The following is an 18501-nucleotide window of genomic DNA, read 5'->3' as shown; positions in this document are numbered from 1 at the left end:
TAGGCAGTAAAAAATTGTTGTAGCAACTATCCTTTAAAAGTAATGTTTCAAAACACCTTTAACAATAATCAGAAAACTTTATACCAACTTTAATGACTGTAAAGGTCCAAACACACTGGGCGTTTTATCGCGCGTGTCGTGAAGAGCGCAGAAATGTAGCTGGCGTGTGCCTAAACACACTTGAGGGATTCACCAGAAAACTATAACGTGCGCATGCTCACCAACTGCCAATAAAATTATGTATCATTAGTTTTTTCGGAGTTGTTAATAAACTTAAGTCAATATGGCGCCTTCTAGGCAGTGACGTAAACAACTTCCGATTTTGTTATTAGGCCTATCTCACTTTCATGGATTGTTTATTACAAGAAAAAAAAAAACGATTCTGGTATTTTTAACAGCAATATTTTACGACTTATATATTTAGTTTACTTTATAACAAATTTTTTTTGATATAATAAATATTTACTATTCTCAAGATGGTCACCTTGTGCAACGATTGACTCCCAAATGTTGGTTTTCAACTGGGTTTCTTTGTAATTTTTGTGTGTTGTGTCGTACAGAACTGGGTGTGCTCTTAGTAAATCTGAACAATTCAGTGTTTGTTTTGATGATGTTTCAAGCGTAACAAAATAGCAAAGTGTTGTTGCTGTACGTTAGTAAACATCGATACGAAAAAATTCCTAACCATAGAATTGCATTCTGGGAAAAACCAACCAATCGAAATGCATATCGCGCATGATAAAGTTGTGATAGAGAATGTTTCAGGGCAGCGCGATACCGCATCAAGTATCGCCTAGTGTGTTTGCACCGTAACAGTTGCAAACTGACAAATTAGAATTCACTGTTTGCTTATTGCTGTCATTTGTTTCACTGTCTAAATTAACAACATTAACAGCATTGATCAATGACATCAAACTATTTGAGTGCAACATCTCGTCACAGATTTACCTTACCACTATTCCACACTATCAGAATAACTAGTGGAACATGCTGTCGATGGAGTTAGAAGACTAGAGAAACTAGGGTTACACATACCTTCCTCTAGTAGAGCGTTATCACAGTTAACAGTACCGCCAGAGAACCTTGCTGATGGACCGTCTACAATGAATAGAGCGCATCAAAAAGGATTCTAGTAGGCCAGATTAAAAGCTACAAAAGTGGAGCTCGGCAACAACTAGTAAAGTCTAATAACTCCAAAAGGACAGAATGTTTTTCATAGACAGAAGTAGACTGAGATGTGAAAATAACACGAGCAACACTTGACAGGTTCTTAATAATACAAACAAACAAAGACAGCACGAAGTCAGCCTTCTAGTCCTGATACTTCCTCCCAAGGAATATGGCTGCATGTGCTCTAGGCGTGCACGGTGTTCATGCTGTCAACTCTTTCAACTCTTTCACTGATGCTTATTATAGTTACCATTGTAACTATGTGACATAATTTTTTATTTATATGAAAACATTTAACCAAATGCATCTGTAATAATAATGAAAAAAACAACGTATAGTAGAAACAAACAGTAGAAACTCTGCTTACAAAATTAATTTGCTCGGGAAGCAGAAAACTTTGTAAGTAGGAATGGATTTTACCGCGTAAATGTTCTAATTCATTACAAGACCCACAAAACTCAGACATAATGTATACATGTATAAATTATAAGGACGGGTAGTCAGAGGCGGGAGAAGGCGGCAAACAGTTAATAACTGAGAGAAAATGCTATGTGCAAAAATGAACATACACACAAAATTCCAAACACACTTAGTATATTAAAAAGTAAAACTTCGTTCTTTTTTGTGTTTGATTTACATCTTTCTCCACTTTTTTTGCCTTTTTGTTTTCATGCTCAACCCTTTGGCTGGAGAAACGATATAAATGTTGTTTATCGGTTGCGTGTGGAAACGACATTTATGTCGTTTTCGGTAGACGTTTATAAAGCTGTCGCCTAGTAACATTAAACAAAGGGTATGAACGCTAGTAAGTTTTAAATATCATCAACAAGATATTAGTCGATGAATTACAATATGAAACGATTATCTGAGATGTGTTGCCTTGTGCCAAAAGCTAAAGAAATCGCGCCTCCTTGGAAAAATCAGTCAACATCGATCAATAAAAAATTTATTTGATCCTGTGATAGTTAGTGATCTTTTGTCTGATCAATATAAAAATAATTCAGATGATAGAAGTGATGTAAACTTTTAGGAATTTTTAATATGCAGAGAAAAACGAATATTATGGTAGCTCGCACGGCTACACTGTTGCGTTGGACTCTACCGAAAGGAAAGCTTCCAAGCATTTCATACAGGGACAATTGTATTTAGTTGTAGCTTTTTTGTAGTAGTACATATGTAAATGAATGTTTATGTACAAAATATTTTGTTAATAGAAATAAATTTCAGTTTGAGCTATGCATGTTCATAGAATACTGATTTTATTGAATTTTCAAAAATAAATTACACGACTTTCAGGTGTTTTTGGGGGGCTTTAACCCAGCCAAAGGGTTAAAAAAATTTTTCATTACATGTTCTTCATATGAAAGGCCTTTCGTATTTAAAAGCACCTTTCATAATTCAAAGCCATATTTCTATAAAAAGATCTTTTATAGTTTCAAAATTTTGTATTAATTACAAAATTAAACTTTTCTAGCACATTTCAATTTCATGCTATTTTATGTCGGATTGCCAACAATATTTAATGGCAGACATATCTTGTCCAATTGAATACATACGGGCCAAACTGTGTCTCCTTCTGAGATACAAAAGGAGTATGGCAAGCACAACGAGTACGACAATGACAACTCCGAATATGGTACCAATCAGGATGTAGAGGTCCTCTTTTTTTAGACTCTCCGATTCCTTAACCACCTTGATGCCATCTACAAGTAACCGATACGATACGGAGAGCTGCTAGAGCATATGGCATAATTCAAGTGTAAAGATGAGGAATATACTAAAGACAAAAACCCCATTGCATCAGTACTCAAAGCCACAAGAATGAAGTAACAAGTAGATAGTTGATTGAAGCCAACTTCAACTAGAGAAACTGGCAGCCAACTTCCATCATACTAGGCTGTGTCAATAATGAAAAATTAGGTTTTTGCAGTTAAAATAGTGATTACTCAAAGAAGCTACTGCTGCACCGTTTCGAACTGGCAAGTGCATTAATTTGCACATATAATATATGCATTATACACGCCTACTATTCCCTAGATGCCTTCAATCATATAAAATATACCTATCAAACTACCAGGTATTGAAACTCATGTCATAGCCCAACCATGAGAAAGTTTGTCATATTCATGAGCGAACAGTAATGCAGCATCTTTGCAACGTATTAGCTAGGATAGAGGCCCAATTTCCAACAGAACTACTAAACGAACGACCAAAGGCAAATGAATAAAAAAGCGTGAACACACAACCTGTTCCAGTAGAACTGCTCTCCATGGTTACATCTGTAGCCTCCGTCTCGTCTGTGTAAATCTCAGAAGCGATGAAAGAATGCTGCTGAACCGACCTACATTCATCGGCGTCCGTCGGAGAAGAGCTGTCACCTACTGCCCGTTTCTTACACCGAAGTACTTCGATGTTATATGGCAATGCTCCTGGACTCTCGAAGCTCAAAAAGTCGATATCCTGCATAGATGCTGCACCTCTTACAACCATGACAATAACAATGAACTGATACTAGGACTCTGACAAGCAAATAATTATTCCACAAGTTAATGATGCGGTAAGCTGAACGCATCGAGCATAGAAATGACCAACAAAGCCTGGCAACAATCTAACACGTCTTCGTATCTCCAAATAAACTACTTCTACTGAATTCTCAGAAATTATTTGCGAAATTTTGTATCACTGACTTTTTCTGACAGGAAAGGCAACTACAACGGAGCATCTAATGCACGTACTTCAGTTTTTTAGTAATTTTTCTATGGTCAGTATCTACCTAATTTTATGGAAACTCAGTGAAGTAATGGAAATCTGCCAGGCTTATATCTGCAGTCATATATATATATATATATATATATATATCATTTACTTGACCGACGAAATTTCAATAATGATATCACACTAACCAGAATATGAAATGTATTTACTTACAGGAAACTGTCAGAACTTTTCAGTTTATGTAAAGATAATGACACACATGTAGAACACAAGAGGTTTCATTTGAAAGGTGAGTATATCCGCAGATTAAACTTGACTAGACGATCTACATTTTAAGAGTAGACTTTAGATATACTTGGTTACCCTTCTCCAGTATTGTAGCAATTTCTGATGGGAGGTAATAGATTTTAATAGAGGTAACAGATTTTGAGTGACAAAGTAATTTTCTAAACACAGCTATTATATTCTTTCGACTTGACAATAAATTGCGAATTTGATATCATAACTATAGCTGTGCCAGAATGGTGTAAAGCATTGAGCAGAAGTTGTATAAATGTTATTCCATTAAATAAAGCAATACTTTTCAAACCGGTGTTGTGTTAAGAAAGATATGGCGCAATTCACGATAAGAACTAGTACTAAATGACTACTAATGTCAGACGTTTTAGCGATGAGTTGGTGCATTGAAAAAATTACAGCTTGAAAGTACAACTTGAATACAGCTGCAAGAATAATTTGTTATAATGTGGAAACACTGTTTCAGGTCAATGAACAAAAAAACAACTCGTTATCGTACAATAGATACTCTTATAACGTATACTTTCTATAACGTAATTTCCACTTAGTGTAAAGAGTTTATGTAAAGTTTTTGCTTCATACATCGTAAAGAATTCTATATAATATAAAGTGTCAAGTTGGTGCAAATTCTCAAATTTGATTTGAATAACGAAAACCTCGTAGCTAGCCTTAAAACACTTTCTCTTGCCAAATTTGAAAAAAGAGAAGAGGATGCATAAGGCTCTCCCTATTATATATACTAAGATCGTGGAAATCTAGTTTGCCATTAGATACCGTGAAGCGTTTAGAAAAAGCACAAGAAATAAGTAGCCACGAAATAATTCCGAAATACTTGAAGGCGATCTATCGATGAAGATGTTGGAGTGTCGATATATTATGCTGAATTCCACAAGTGCTAGTCTCGTCGAAGGTCATCCTTCATCCCTTTATTCAAAGGTCGAATCGTGGTGACAGATAGATGGACGGTCAGACAGACACCGCTCTTAATATGTATAGTAGAAACATATTTTTGTTCTAATTTATTTTAGACATATAAACCTTGCTGTCTAGAAAAAATGAAAAAAGAGCTGATGTAAATTGACATTGAAGGATGTGCGCACCCCTAAACTTATTGTAAAATTACCTTAACCATGAACCGAGTGAAATTGATATGAAACAGTAAAAAGCTTGTCGATAGCAACCAATAATACTACAATAATAAATAATACTACAGTTACTGAACTGAACAGTCTTCAAATTAAAAAGTTAAGATCTAGAAATTCCCCTTTAATCCACTTAAACTTTAATCACTAGAAATTCCCGTCATACAGCCCACGACCTGATAATGGAATAAGTGATAATGAAAAAAAGAAATGGCAGGACTGGTTGTTGAAAAAGTAGTTGTCAGCAGAAATTGGCAGAGTATAGTGTAAATGAAAGTTGTTCGAGATGACATAAAATAAATTTGAGGGAGCACGACTTCAAAGAGGTGCAAATAACAATTTCAACAAATATAGATAAGTTAGATAAGTTCAGCGTTCTGTTAAAGGTCACACAATCTAGTCTCCTCTCTTTTACGTTGTAGGATTTGGTCATTGATAGCTAATCGAGTGATGAGCTCCCTAGTGAAGTTGCTAACAAGTAAGTTATTAATGTTTCGAACTTGAGAGAGAACAACAAACGATATTCCAGCGGTCATTTCGTGGTGTCCTATATCAATGACAGCCTTAGCCATAGTAAGACCTTGACTCTTGTGTATTGTCAAACCCCATGCTAGATCGAGAGGAATGCCTGTGCGACTAAGAGTGGCATGGCCAGCAGTCCAAGTACGTTTGATAGGTGTAACTGGAAAACTGTTGGGGTGTTCGGGAAGAAACATTGGACCAGTATAATCTGGAAATAACAAATAACGGCCACGACGTGGTGTTCTGAGAAGTTGTATGTTCATGGTAGTCGTCAAATTGTTTTGAAACTAAATTCAAAAAGTCAATTATGCAAAACAAAAGGTTGTAAAAAAATCCCACCTAATCTACTACTATCTCAAAACTATATTTTACAACAATAAATCCCACCTAATCACAGAAAAAATCCCACCTAATCTACTACTATCTCAAACCTATGTTTTACAACAATAAATCCCACCTAATCACAGAAAAAATCCCACCTAATCTACTACTATCTCAAACCTATGTTTTACAACAATAAATCCCACCTAATCACAGAAAAAATCCCACCTAATCTACTACTATCTCAAACCTATGTTTTACAGTGCAGAATTATGTGAATTAAAAGTATGGTGCGTAGACCGAAAGTTTGCCAGTAAAATGATAGATAATGGAAAGAAAAAGCAAATGATAACAATTGATATTAAACGGAAAATTATTGTAAAAAATGCAAAATGTGTATACGTGATTGATCTAGCTCAGCAATATGACAGAAATACATCTACAATTATCAAACCGAATGGTTATATTCAGGGCATTTAGTTTGCAAAAGGACTAACCATAGTTTCTAAACGACGCAGCGATCTTCACGACCGCTGATGAAGAGACTGCTTAGGCATTGGATAAAAGATAAACAATTGGCCGGTGACAGCGTAACTGAAACGATGTTTCAATAAAGGCGAAAAGGCTGGTGGTTAAAAGGCGAAAAGGCATATGTGAAAAGGCCGGTGCTATCTATAAAAATAGACTTTCGGACAAGTTTGCTCGTGGTCGTGCATTAACCCTTTGTGACGACACCAGTGTTCGTCCTAATCGCAACACATTGAAAGGGCGACAAAGGCAAACGACCTTAGATAGGTTTATCTTAAAACGGCTGGCTAGTCGTGAAAGCGAATCAAATGAAAAATTGAAAAGCTAACCAGCGAGAAACTTCTAACTATGAACGCCAAAGAAATTTTAATTACGTTAAGTTAAAAATGAAAGTTTGCTTTTAGGTTTGCTTTTAAGTTTGTTATTTTAAGACTTTGATAAAATCCGAATTTACCAAATTCAACTGTTGTAATGAAGGATAACATTTATATCTCCCTCCCTGGCAAATGCTAGCGTTAGCTGCTACTGTATGTATTTAATTTTACATTTTAATTAATCACATTTCCTTGCATTATTTTTTTATTTGTTGCTTTTTGAAAGCTTGTGGTAAGTTAGGACAATAACCAACATGTTTTTTTCTGTTACAATATCTTGTTTTGAGTGTTTTATTTGCATTTTTTAGAATATAGAAACCAATCAATATATATTTAATTGTTCTATATATAAATAAATTGCACCAACATGCGAGTAAATTGACATACGAGCTCAGTCTCGGAACGCATTAAGCTCGTAAGTCGAAGTATGACTGTACATCATTCTGTACCGAACTAGTTTGCACATGCTTAGAAAGCGTTTGTTCGTTGGGATGCAGCAACATGCCAATTTTTTTTGACATGTAATATATCTGTTAGCAGTAAAATTATGTCAGTGACACTATGAACTAACTATGTACTATACATGTATATCGACAGCTTTCAACCACTAAGGTAAGATGAAAGACATATCTTTGGCGCAGCACACAACAAATAATTAGCAGATTAACAATGTTTAGTTATCATAATATTAACAATGTTTAGTTATCAATTATAGACTATTAATGTTTAGTTATCAATAGATTATCAATGTTTAGTTATCAATAGATTATTAATGTCTAGTTATCAGTATATTATCAATGTTTAGTTATCAATAGATCATCGATATTTAGTTATCAATGTTTAGTTCAATACCGGTGTGAGCCACTCTTCGAGAGACTCCTCAAGCTGCACCTCGTCTCCCTTGGTGTAGCTAAGACGGAAGAGATAAGAAGCACCAGGCTGAGCCGGAACGGGCTGAATGTAAACACTTATCGTGTTTTGATGTAAGGATATCGCTAACAATGTTTGCCACGAAATGGAGTTATTCAGAAACTCTGCAACGAAAAAACAGGTGACATCAACGACAACACAAAAAATATTTATGTCAAAGTTAATTATTTGATCATGTTGCATGGAGTCGTTTACCAGCAAATATAATGGTTGTACTGTCGTAGAAGGGGTTCAGTTACTAGAGTGCTAACTGCTAAGGAAAGTGTAGCACGCTAAACAATAAATCATATGTTTAGCTGATCCTCAGTTTGCAATCTAAACAATCAATGATATTGTTTCATCTAATCACAAACAATGATAATTGTTTGTGATTAGAAGACACTGCATTCATAATCTATTCTGATTAGTTATCATAGCATGACAGTCATCTGAAAATTTGTCATACAAACCTACTAGTAATAGTCAGACATGTCTACTAGTAACAGTCAGACATATCTACTAGTAACAGTCAGACATATCTACTAGTAACAGTCAGACATATCTACTAGTAACAGACAGACATAGCTACTAGTAACATTCAGACATATCTACTAGTAACAGTCAGACATATCTACTAGCAACAGTCAGAAATATCTACTAGTAACAGTCAGACATATCTACTAGTAACAGTCAGACATATCTACTAGTAACAGTCAGACATATCTAATAGTAACAGTCAGACATATCTAATAGTAACAGTAAGACATATCTACTAGTAACAGTTAGACATATCTACTAGTAACAGCCAGACATATCCACTAGTAACAGTCAGAGATATACACTAGTAAGTCAGACATATCTACTAGTGACAGTCAAACATATTTACTAGCAACAGTCAGACATATACACTAGCAACAGTCAGACATATCTAATAGTAACAGTACGACATATCTACTAGTAACAGTTAGACATATCTACTAGTAACATTCAGACATATCTACTAGTAACAGTCAGAGCTATCTACTAGTAACAGTCAGACATATCTACTAGCAACAGTCAGACATATCTACTGATAACAGTCAGACAAATCTACTAGAAACAGTCAGACATATCTACTAGTAGCAGCCAGACATATCTACTAGTAACAGTCAGACATATCTACTAGTAACAGTCAGACATATCTAATAGTAACAGTCAGACATATCTACTAGTAACAGTCAGACATATCTACTAGTAATAGTAATATCTAATTACTCGCTAGCAAGGCCAATACAAATGACATGGCGCATCTCATCAAGTAACAAATGCTAGGCTTTCACCCAACTGCTAACTTACTGTGATCCTCAAAGAGTTGAGATGGAGTAAAGAATCTATAGACGCGCGAGGAATCAGTCAAGGAGTCAGTGACAGATATGTCATATACAGCATCGGGCTTGAGCAACAGCAAACACTGATCATGAAATTTGGCCTAAAATTAATGTAAAGAACATGGTTATACAAACAATCTGACACAAGCCTTTACACCAGGTAGCTCAGAGTTCTCAACAGTACGATCTATATATATACTAGCTGTGCTACCCGGCGTTGCCTGGATAATGAAAAAGTCTTTGGTCAGAAAAGTTATTTGTATTTAATATATAACATTTGCCATTCTAGCTTTCAAACTACATATCACGAGAAAAGTGTTTTGTGTAATTTAAATAAATTAAGAGGTAAAATAAAAACAACTGTAAAGGTTTTCAAACTTTGTCAAACAACTTTTAAACTTCATATCATGAGGAAAATGTATCAATCAGGTCAAATCCTTAAAAAAAAATAAAACGACTATGTAAAGGTTTAGATGTAAATGTGGAATAAGTAGCAAGTAATAGCTAAATTAAGTCTGTTTTGCTAGGATTACAATAAAAGATAATTCGGTAATGATACAATTAATACGAGCTGAGAAAACAAAATAAAAATCCTGAATATGTTGAATATAACAATTCTTGCACAGAAGTGCGTGTGTATAAAAAAGGTTCCTGTTCCACCAGAAGCTATCCATCAAAACTTTGAATACGATGATATTGGTATCTCTTGATACTAGTACAAACGTAAAAATGAGATATCGTAATGTTTTTGTCTGACCAAACGGAGAGATAATGTCGAGGCTTTTTCCATGGAGAAGATGTAATTGTCTGCGCGAGAAGAATTGGCCTTGACCGCAAATATAGTCATTGAACCTTACGAAAAACATTTCTTAATAGAGGCATCGTAACACGTGGCAGTATTGGTAAAATAATCAGCGTGCGCTATAGCTATATCTATAGCCGGAATGACAGACATACTTTGAAAAATATACATATAGAAGATGATTCTCAAAGTTTGTGGGTGGTTCGGTTTGTTCAGCTATAGCTACTAACATTTAGGAACAAAATATCCGTTTCAGGCTGAATTTGATCTCAGAACCTCCCTTTTTCCTGGCAAACATTTTGCCAATTAAGCTAAGCGAGATGCATTGAATTCTGAGGCGATATGAGCTGTTACGTCGGTTCAAATAGGCATAACATTCTGAAACATGACTAAAGCTTGCTCTCACGGCTGATACTGGTAAGTTTAGCAATACGGACAGTGACATACTCAATTAAATCTTTGGCAATGTGCCAGGCTAATGGCAAGCAACTACATTACATTACCTGCAACTGTTTATAAGCTGTTTTTTAATACCCATGCAATGCCAGACATTCGGCTAGTTCCCAACAAATGCCAAACCCAAGTATTTGACAAACCAAGCCAACAAAACTGACATATGAAACAATCTTTTTTTTCCCAATTTTACATGATCAAGTCACTATCATAAAATGATAATAATAAAATCCTTGCATCACTGCGTAAACTAATTGTTATTGACCAATTAACAAGCTAATTGGCCATAGTAATGAGGTACAAAGCAGCATCAGTCTGAAGCAAACAGAAAAAAACTAAGATGCAACCTGAGTGAGTCAGAAGAGCGAGTCACACCTACACCCTTCCAGTTAGCTGTCAAGCATTCTGAATTCTAAAACTCTGAATAGCTTGTGTACTTAGTCATCAACATCTATTTGCAAACTTAAAAGCGATTTAAATACAAAACATTAATGATGTATTTTTCCTAAACCTAGGTAACACAATATTCTAATAAAAGTTAGTTGAACAAATTTTTAGTTTAGCATTTAATTTGAGAGTTTTTTTAGCAGGACATTTTTATTAAGCAAGCAGTATTTAACATGGAGGAGCCAATACACGCTCACCCACTTCTCTTAATGACCTACAGTCAAACTTTGACATATGAAGCTAATCTGATTCAAAAGTTTTTTGGTGCCAAACAGTTTTTGGGGCAAAACAGTCGCATGTGGGAGCAAATATTTATATAAAACACTGAATGCATGTATGTTGAATTCAATGTGGAGCACCAAATTTCAACAAAAAATACACAAAGGCATTATATAGAGCAATACGTACAACAAAAAAGATTATCCAAAACTATGTAAACACCACACGCAGAGAAATTAAACTCTGTGAAAAAAATGACAGCTATTAAAATGAATAAACACGCGATATGGTGAATTGGTTTTAGTACCAATTCACCATAGAGACACGCTAACCAAAGTGTACACTAAGAAATATATAGGTTCAGAGGTTACGAGGATGATAAAGACATGTGACCTAACCTTTTCAACTCCAACGGCTTTAGGAAGTATCAATCTGCTTCACTGACTTGCAACCAAATTACTGACTTCAAATACTTTGAGACTAATTGAGACAAAACTTGGCGTATTTTGATTTTACATTGGCAATGCAAATACATAGAAAGGTTTTGTGAGACTTTTTGTTTGAGACTGATCTGAAAACAATTGGTTTAGCAATTAACAAAGCTTGTGAATGAAGTGCATTTAAAAATCAATCAGAGTGTACTAGGTTTGTCATAAGAAGATTTTTACTAATATTTGCGTACCAATTCAAGATGGCAGCTCATGCAGCTTTTGTTGTGGTGTGTTATATTTGTATTAAATTTAGCTCAGAAAAAGGGAGCGAACCATTGCAACTTGTCTTATACTAATAACTTCTAAGCTATTTTTTATAGAAAAATAGGTATGAATGTCTCTTGCTTTGTACTTTATAAACATACTGGCTAAGTGCACAACTGTCATATATCTACCCAGGATTAATTTTGTTAAGAGTAGCCGCGGATGGAATCTATCAATGCAAGGGCTAATGCATGCCGTTGAGCAACTAGAAAGTGAAACCGGGTAAAGTCTGAACTAACTTATATAATCTATATTTTTTACATTTCATCATTTTCTATTAACCTGGCCTTTTCATTCTCACTTACGCAGCTACACTGTTTAGAGAAACTTTGGCTGTTGTAAGTCTAAAATTACTTGATGCTAAGTTAAATATTTGCTCAGAATTTCATGACATTTATTGGAAACTTTATGGGTGAAAATAAGTTGACATTACGGTATGTTTATGTTACTACCCTCAATATTTCATCCTATCTTTTTTTATAATAGAAGGTTATATAGAAAAATACATTACTATACTGAAAAATATAAAATATAAAATCTATGTCCATCATTAACAAGTAAGTTTATGCGTTATAGCTCTTTGTGACATACGGGCAAACCTTGACTTGCGATGATTATCTCTATAGACTGTAAAACCTGTATTTGAACGCTGCCTTCACTTGAACGTCACTTCTATTTGAACGCCACGATGAGAGAATGGTTGAAAAGTAGACTGCTACGCTTAAAATTGAACGCCACTTCTAATTGACTGCCACTACTTGACATTCTTGATCTTTACAAACCCATAATAGCAAGTGATCAGTAGAAAATTGTCCACAAAACCAAACTAATAATGACTCAACTACATCAATAACCATTAATTCGTACGTTGCTTCTGTTTGTATCGAAGTCCGTTTTCCAACGCCAAAGCTTTACGTCTTTTTTAGTTGAAACTCTGAATACAACACCATAGAAATAATTAATAACTGTATCAGGCTAATAGTAGTTCCTTGTTTAACGCTGCCATGTTTTTTTGATGCATAATAAAAAGGTTTTAGCGTTTATGGTGGAATCTGTAATATTACCTATTTTGAGGCTAAAATTTTGAAAATATTTCAATTGCACACGGTTTCTCTTTATTGGTGGGACGTGTATATTCTAAATGGCATCACGTAAAAGTTTTGCTCTGCTAAAATTGTTTGGAAGTTAATATCGACTAGCTCAGCTGTGCAGAAGAGGAGTTGAGGTCAGAAGACAATGTGGAAGGTATTGATCAGCCAGAAGAATATGAAATGGTTTCAAATGAAAGCAACAATCGGAACATAAGTGGCCAAGAAAACGATGCTAATATTTTTGTTGCAAAAATGTTAATTTTTTGTTTTTGAAGGTATTATAAATATGGTTTGTTTATGTGCTTGAATATATATTTGTAGCATTTAATAGATTATTATATAACTTTGAAATTTGCAGATTTATAGCATGTTATTTGATAGCATGATTGCGGCAACCTGAACTCGGCTTACAATGGATCAACGGCTCATAAGAGATCGACGTTCGTAACTCTTTTATTGCGCATAAAAAGCCAGCTTTGGCTGCAAACTGTAGCAAACATATCAATAAGTGCAATGAGCGTTTATGCAACCTTTTTAAATCTATTATATATATAAATATCAAAGTTTGTTGTCGTCGCTTTTCGTTAGCTATTTGTCCAGCTATAGCTATTAACATCTTGGATTGAAAAACTCTCTTCCATTCTGGCTTATTCAAGTAAGGCGCATTTAGGTGAAATATGATAAGCATTAAACGACAAACAAATACTCAAGTAAATCATCAAGTAGAGCGACAGAGTGGAGACGAATCATTGATGATTGTGCAATAACTATTTTAGGGAGGAATACTAGATAACTTACAGTGAAATAGGAATGAACTGTGCTAATTAAGTTGTAATGCTTGTAATATTGACAGGATTGAGCACCATCAGAGGCTGCCGTGAGCTCTAAGACCAGCTGGCAGCTGTTTGCTGTAAAATAAGTACACAATATTGAATAGCTCATACAGATCATGATAATCACAAACATACGAAAGTAGAATATTTTCCATTCAACAATCTGGTGAGCCTACATGAAGTTTAAAAGGTCACTGCGATTCCAACCATGGCCAATTACAATGCTGGAATATGAAAACAAATGCAAAAGTAGGATTTCAGCTATAACCAAACCTCTACTTAGTACTATACTATAATATAAGAATTTGCAAACATGACATTTCATCAAATACTTTGATTACATCACTATTAATTTCCAGGATATGGTGTAGCCTAAAGCATACTGCTAAGAATGTCAGACAATAACCATCACTTGAGATTGCTAGTACATGTAGCTATGATTTTCCTATCAAATAGTAGCTTTTTTTAATCTTGTCCGTCAGACGAGCCTCAACACCGGCAGAGATTGTAACGAGGTGGTACGAGAAAGCAACTTTAGCTATAATCAAACTTTTATTTACGACCACCTCAACAAATAATTCTCAAATGTACGATATTGAATTTGAGCAAATATTTGTCTTCGAACACGAGTAATTCTACCAAACCATGTTAAAGTTTTTAGAAACATTGCAGTTCATAAACAAAATGCAAAAGACCAAATTAAAAATCAAACTTGCATCCTAAAATTAATCACTGATATATTACTGATATGTTACTCTGTATATCTTTGATCTTCAAAAATGGATTAGATGTGAGAATCGTTTCCATAACCCAAATAGCGGATAGGCTAAGCTTAGATACACTCAGAATCATGCTATGACAGAGTCTATGACGGGTTTACATAACCCGTAGAGCCTTCGTGTTTAACTCTACAATAAATACACTTACAAGCTGATACAATGGATTCTGTAAAAAGCTGATATGTATTGCTTGTTCCAAGCTTTATTCCAATGCGTGATATGTTATACACAGAATGATAAGCCTTTCGATCCTGCACTCTCGTAGATTCTTCTACTGCGCAGCCTAAACAACAAAATTTAATACTTAATGATGATGCAATGCAGTAGGTATTTGAAAAAATATTAAAATAAAGTAAAGCGCAATCAATGATATTGCGTGATTACGACTGCTCAACAGCATGCTGGCTAGCACACTTGAAAGTAATACGGCTTTTTATTATAGTATACTCTATACTCGCATTTACCCCAACAGTGCATTATGTCCTTAGCAAATTGACTTACAGTAGAAAAGAACTAAGTTTTAAAAAAGCCTGGCTAAATTCAAAGGCACTTACGGTAGACGCTACTATAACGTATACCTCCTATAAAATAAATTCTATATGACGTGTTAACAATTTAGGTAAAGGTTTTGCTTCAGGTTACGTAAAGAATTCCATATAACGTAAAGTGTCACATCTGTGCATGCTCTCATATTAGATTTGAATAACAAATAATTTTGTAATTAAACATATCGCTTTCTCCCTTGCCGAACTTGCACGAGAAAACGACGTGTGTATATATATATATGACTATCTAGATTACATATCCTATTACACTGACAATGTAGTTCGCCTTGAGAGATAGCAAGATGTGTCGATGAAGCACAGAGAATAAGTAGCTGTGCAATTATTCGGAATTACTTGAAGGCGATGGATTGGTGCAGTCTTTAGAGTGTCAATGTAGCAAGCTGAATGTCACGAGTAGTCATTTCGTCAAAAGCTATTTTTCATCCCAACCTCGAACACTGGCGACAAATAGATAGATGCATGGCTAGTCAGACACCGCTCTTATTACAAATAATAAATTTTTTACTATATTTTAGACATAAAATTTGTTTAATTATTTTGCATAGACTATTTGCATAGATTTTAATAATAACACAAAAGTTGCCTATGTTAGTGTTTGACTAAGGAAGACACCAGCCCAAATGATACTATTGTACCACGAAAAGCCTGATGGGAGCGGGCTAGCGAATCTCTGCCTGAGCCATCGAGTAAAAAAATCTTACAGTCTTAAGCTTGAAATAAGCAGCTTGAATGATAGCTATTGTAGGTTGATCGATAGGCCGCAGGTTGATCGATAGGCCACAGGTTGATCGATAGGCCGCAGGTTGATCGATAGGCCGCAGGTTGATCGATAGGCCGCAAGTTGATCGATAGGCCGCAGGTTGATTGATAGGCCACAGGTTGATCGATAAGCCGCAGCTTGTTTTTAAAAATAAGGAAATTTTCGGGAGCTTATCTAGCATAAGCTAAACCAGGCCAACCACAAATGGCAAACCTTATTTGAGAAAAAGAAAAGTAGTACAAAATCTTTGTTTAGATTGTAGACCTAATATAATTGTATAATAACGATTGACAAAGCGATTACTGGTTAATGAAACAAATAATACCAATAATAGTGATATTTGGGCATTAATAATAATATGGGCAAAAAACTATTAATAAAAATGATAATGAAGCCACAGTGATAATAATAATAATGCTATAGTATTAATAATAATAACAACACTCCAGTATTAATACTACAGCAGTAGTCTAAGAAGCACTGAGCCACAATGTCAAATATTTATGGCAAGAATATCAAAGGTTGTAAAAATTAATAATGACCTGCGCTATGTAAAATTTCCCCTAATTTATAGATGTCCAGAGACCTATTTTGATTTGCATGCTTCCAAGCATTCCTTGTAACAATGGTAAAATTTATGTCATTATTCGATTAGTTCTGTCGATGACCTAACACATAAGCTTTTAATTTTGAATACATAGGATAAAGGACATGTGGGAGTTACCTCGTGGCTTATTACATTAAGACCTACAACATGCATCTTTCTCACATGGTACACGTCACTTGCAATTCCCCAAATCAGACATGAGACGAAAGCAAATCAAAACATTTAGCTAGAGCCTTGTTGATGAGTCAACTAAATACTATTTTGAATTAAACTTGTAAACTTTGAAATATTTTTAGTTTGGCATTTGAGAAAATCTTTGTCCATATTTCCTGTGATTATTAAAACATGTATTCATAGAAGCCCGGGAAACAGTCCCAACATCGACAAGTCCGAACCTAGACAAGTCCGAATCTCGACAGAGGTTGGTCCGAATCTCGACAAAGGTTGGTCCGAACATCGACAAAGGCTGATGCAGTTTTACGATAATTTAATCTTCAACAAATAATAAATGTCTTTTTGCAGTTCTATCCTCACTTCAAAAAATAAAAAATCAAAGCTACTCACTGAAGTTTAAATTCAAATAAAACATTTTGCTAGCATAACAGTCAACCATATTTATGATTGTTACTTGTTTTAGCATTCGTTCTATATTTAGGTTGGGCAAAATATTGTTAGGCTTACATAAGCTGGGGAGTGCTGCATCAAATGGATCACAAGATATTTTTGCGCAAATAAATCTTTTACATAATTATAAATCGCTCATTTACTATGAAAATAGTAGATGGTAAAATAGTAAAACTGCTGTCGAGATTGGGCCAACCGTTGTCGATATACAAACTCGTCGAGTTTCAAACCAGTCGAGGTTCGGACTATAAACCTAGAAGCCCTATAGTACCATTACATGGTGCTATTCATAAATCTAATGTAACGATATTATTTAGACAGTACTTACTGTTGGCAATGATGGGTATGTAGATAGTGCCTTCACCAAAAGTCTACAATGACATATATGTAAATAATGAATTATTTTTGATCAATATCAATTCTACTTCAAAATTGGGGTAATGTCAATTATTAACCGTAGGGCTTAATTCAAAAATAAAATTATTTTTCTAATTTGATATCAATAACGATGTGATAAAGAAATTTTGGTTGCTTTTAAAGACAGTTCTACAATTTTTTTGCCATTTCACTACAAACACCATGTTTGCTCACGGCCATCAAGCTTCGAGTAATTTTAATAATTTCATAAAATAACCAAGTAGAAAAATAGATATTTTTGCACCCATTTTAATTCATAGACAGTCATAAGCTATAGCAACTGAATTAGTGGCCAGTAGGTCGACATCGGAACCTATTTAGTAAGCTTGAATTGCAGTCGGTCAAAAAAGTGCAACAGAAAAGTGTTGTAGTTTAGTGTTGTCCCTAGAGTTATTTAACAATTAATGCATTACACCAGCCACGAATTCAACGGTAGGACATGAATAACAAAACAGAAGTACGAACCCATTGCACATTATCTTCTTTTGCGATGCAAGATGAACTTGAAGCAGCCTGATTTGAATGATCACACTTCGAACCTTCTAAATTTAGGACGGTACTTATTGCTGTGCAAGAGGAAAACAACGGTAATATGACAGAATGGAATAACGTTTGTAGCAAGCTGATGTGGGCGGAAAGAAAAAACACAAACAGCAACTTCATAACTGGTAACGTCCACCCTTTGAGAGCTTCATCTTAGTAACGTTATCAAAGTAACATAGTGAAAACTAACAAAGTAATCAACTAGGAATAGTAACATTAAATCGTAACACCAGTGCTCTTTGCGGATAAAGTCCCGCAGT

The 18501-nt window shown here is 34.8% G+C and overlaps 1 protein-coding gene across 1 annotated transcript in view; it reads right to left on the bottom strand.

Moving 5' to 3' along the window:
• LOC137393164 (uncharacterized) overlaps positions 1–18478 on the bottom strand; it is a 33953-nt gene extending 15475 nt beyond the window's left edge. Inside the window, exons 1-9 of the mRNA XM_068079593.1 lie at positions 18164–18478; positions 17610–17652; positions 14873–15007; positions 13911–14020; positions 9314–9446; positions 7922–8103; positions 3417–3630; positions 2727–2873; positions 1036–1098 (exon numbers count right to left, since the gene is read on the bottom strand). Of these exons, the coding sequence (XP_067935694.1) occupies positions 1036–1098; positions 2727–2873; positions 3417–3630; positions 7922–8103; positions 9314–9446; positions 13911–14020; positions 14873–15007; positions 17610–17652; positions 18164–18361 (1225 nt within the window). The 5' untranslated portion in view covers positions 18362–18478. The remainder of the gene's footprint in view (positions 1–1035; positions 1099–2726; positions 2874–3416; positions 3631–7921; positions 8104–9313; positions 9447–13910; positions 14021–14872; positions 15008–17609; positions 17653–18163) is intronic.
• Between the last annotated feature and the right edge of the window lie 23 nt (positions 18479–18501).

This window comes from Watersipora subatra, chromosome 4, assembly GCF_963576615.1.
Source record: "Watersipora subatra chromosome 4, tzWatSuba1.1, whole genome shotgun sequence".
Classification (NCBI taxonomy): Eukaryota; Metazoa; Bryozoa; class Gymnolaemata; order Cheilostomatida; family Watersiporidae; genus Watersipora; species Watersipora subatra.
Note: the sequence above shows the minus strand (reverse complement) of the source record. Positions and strands in the feature narration are given on the sequence as shown.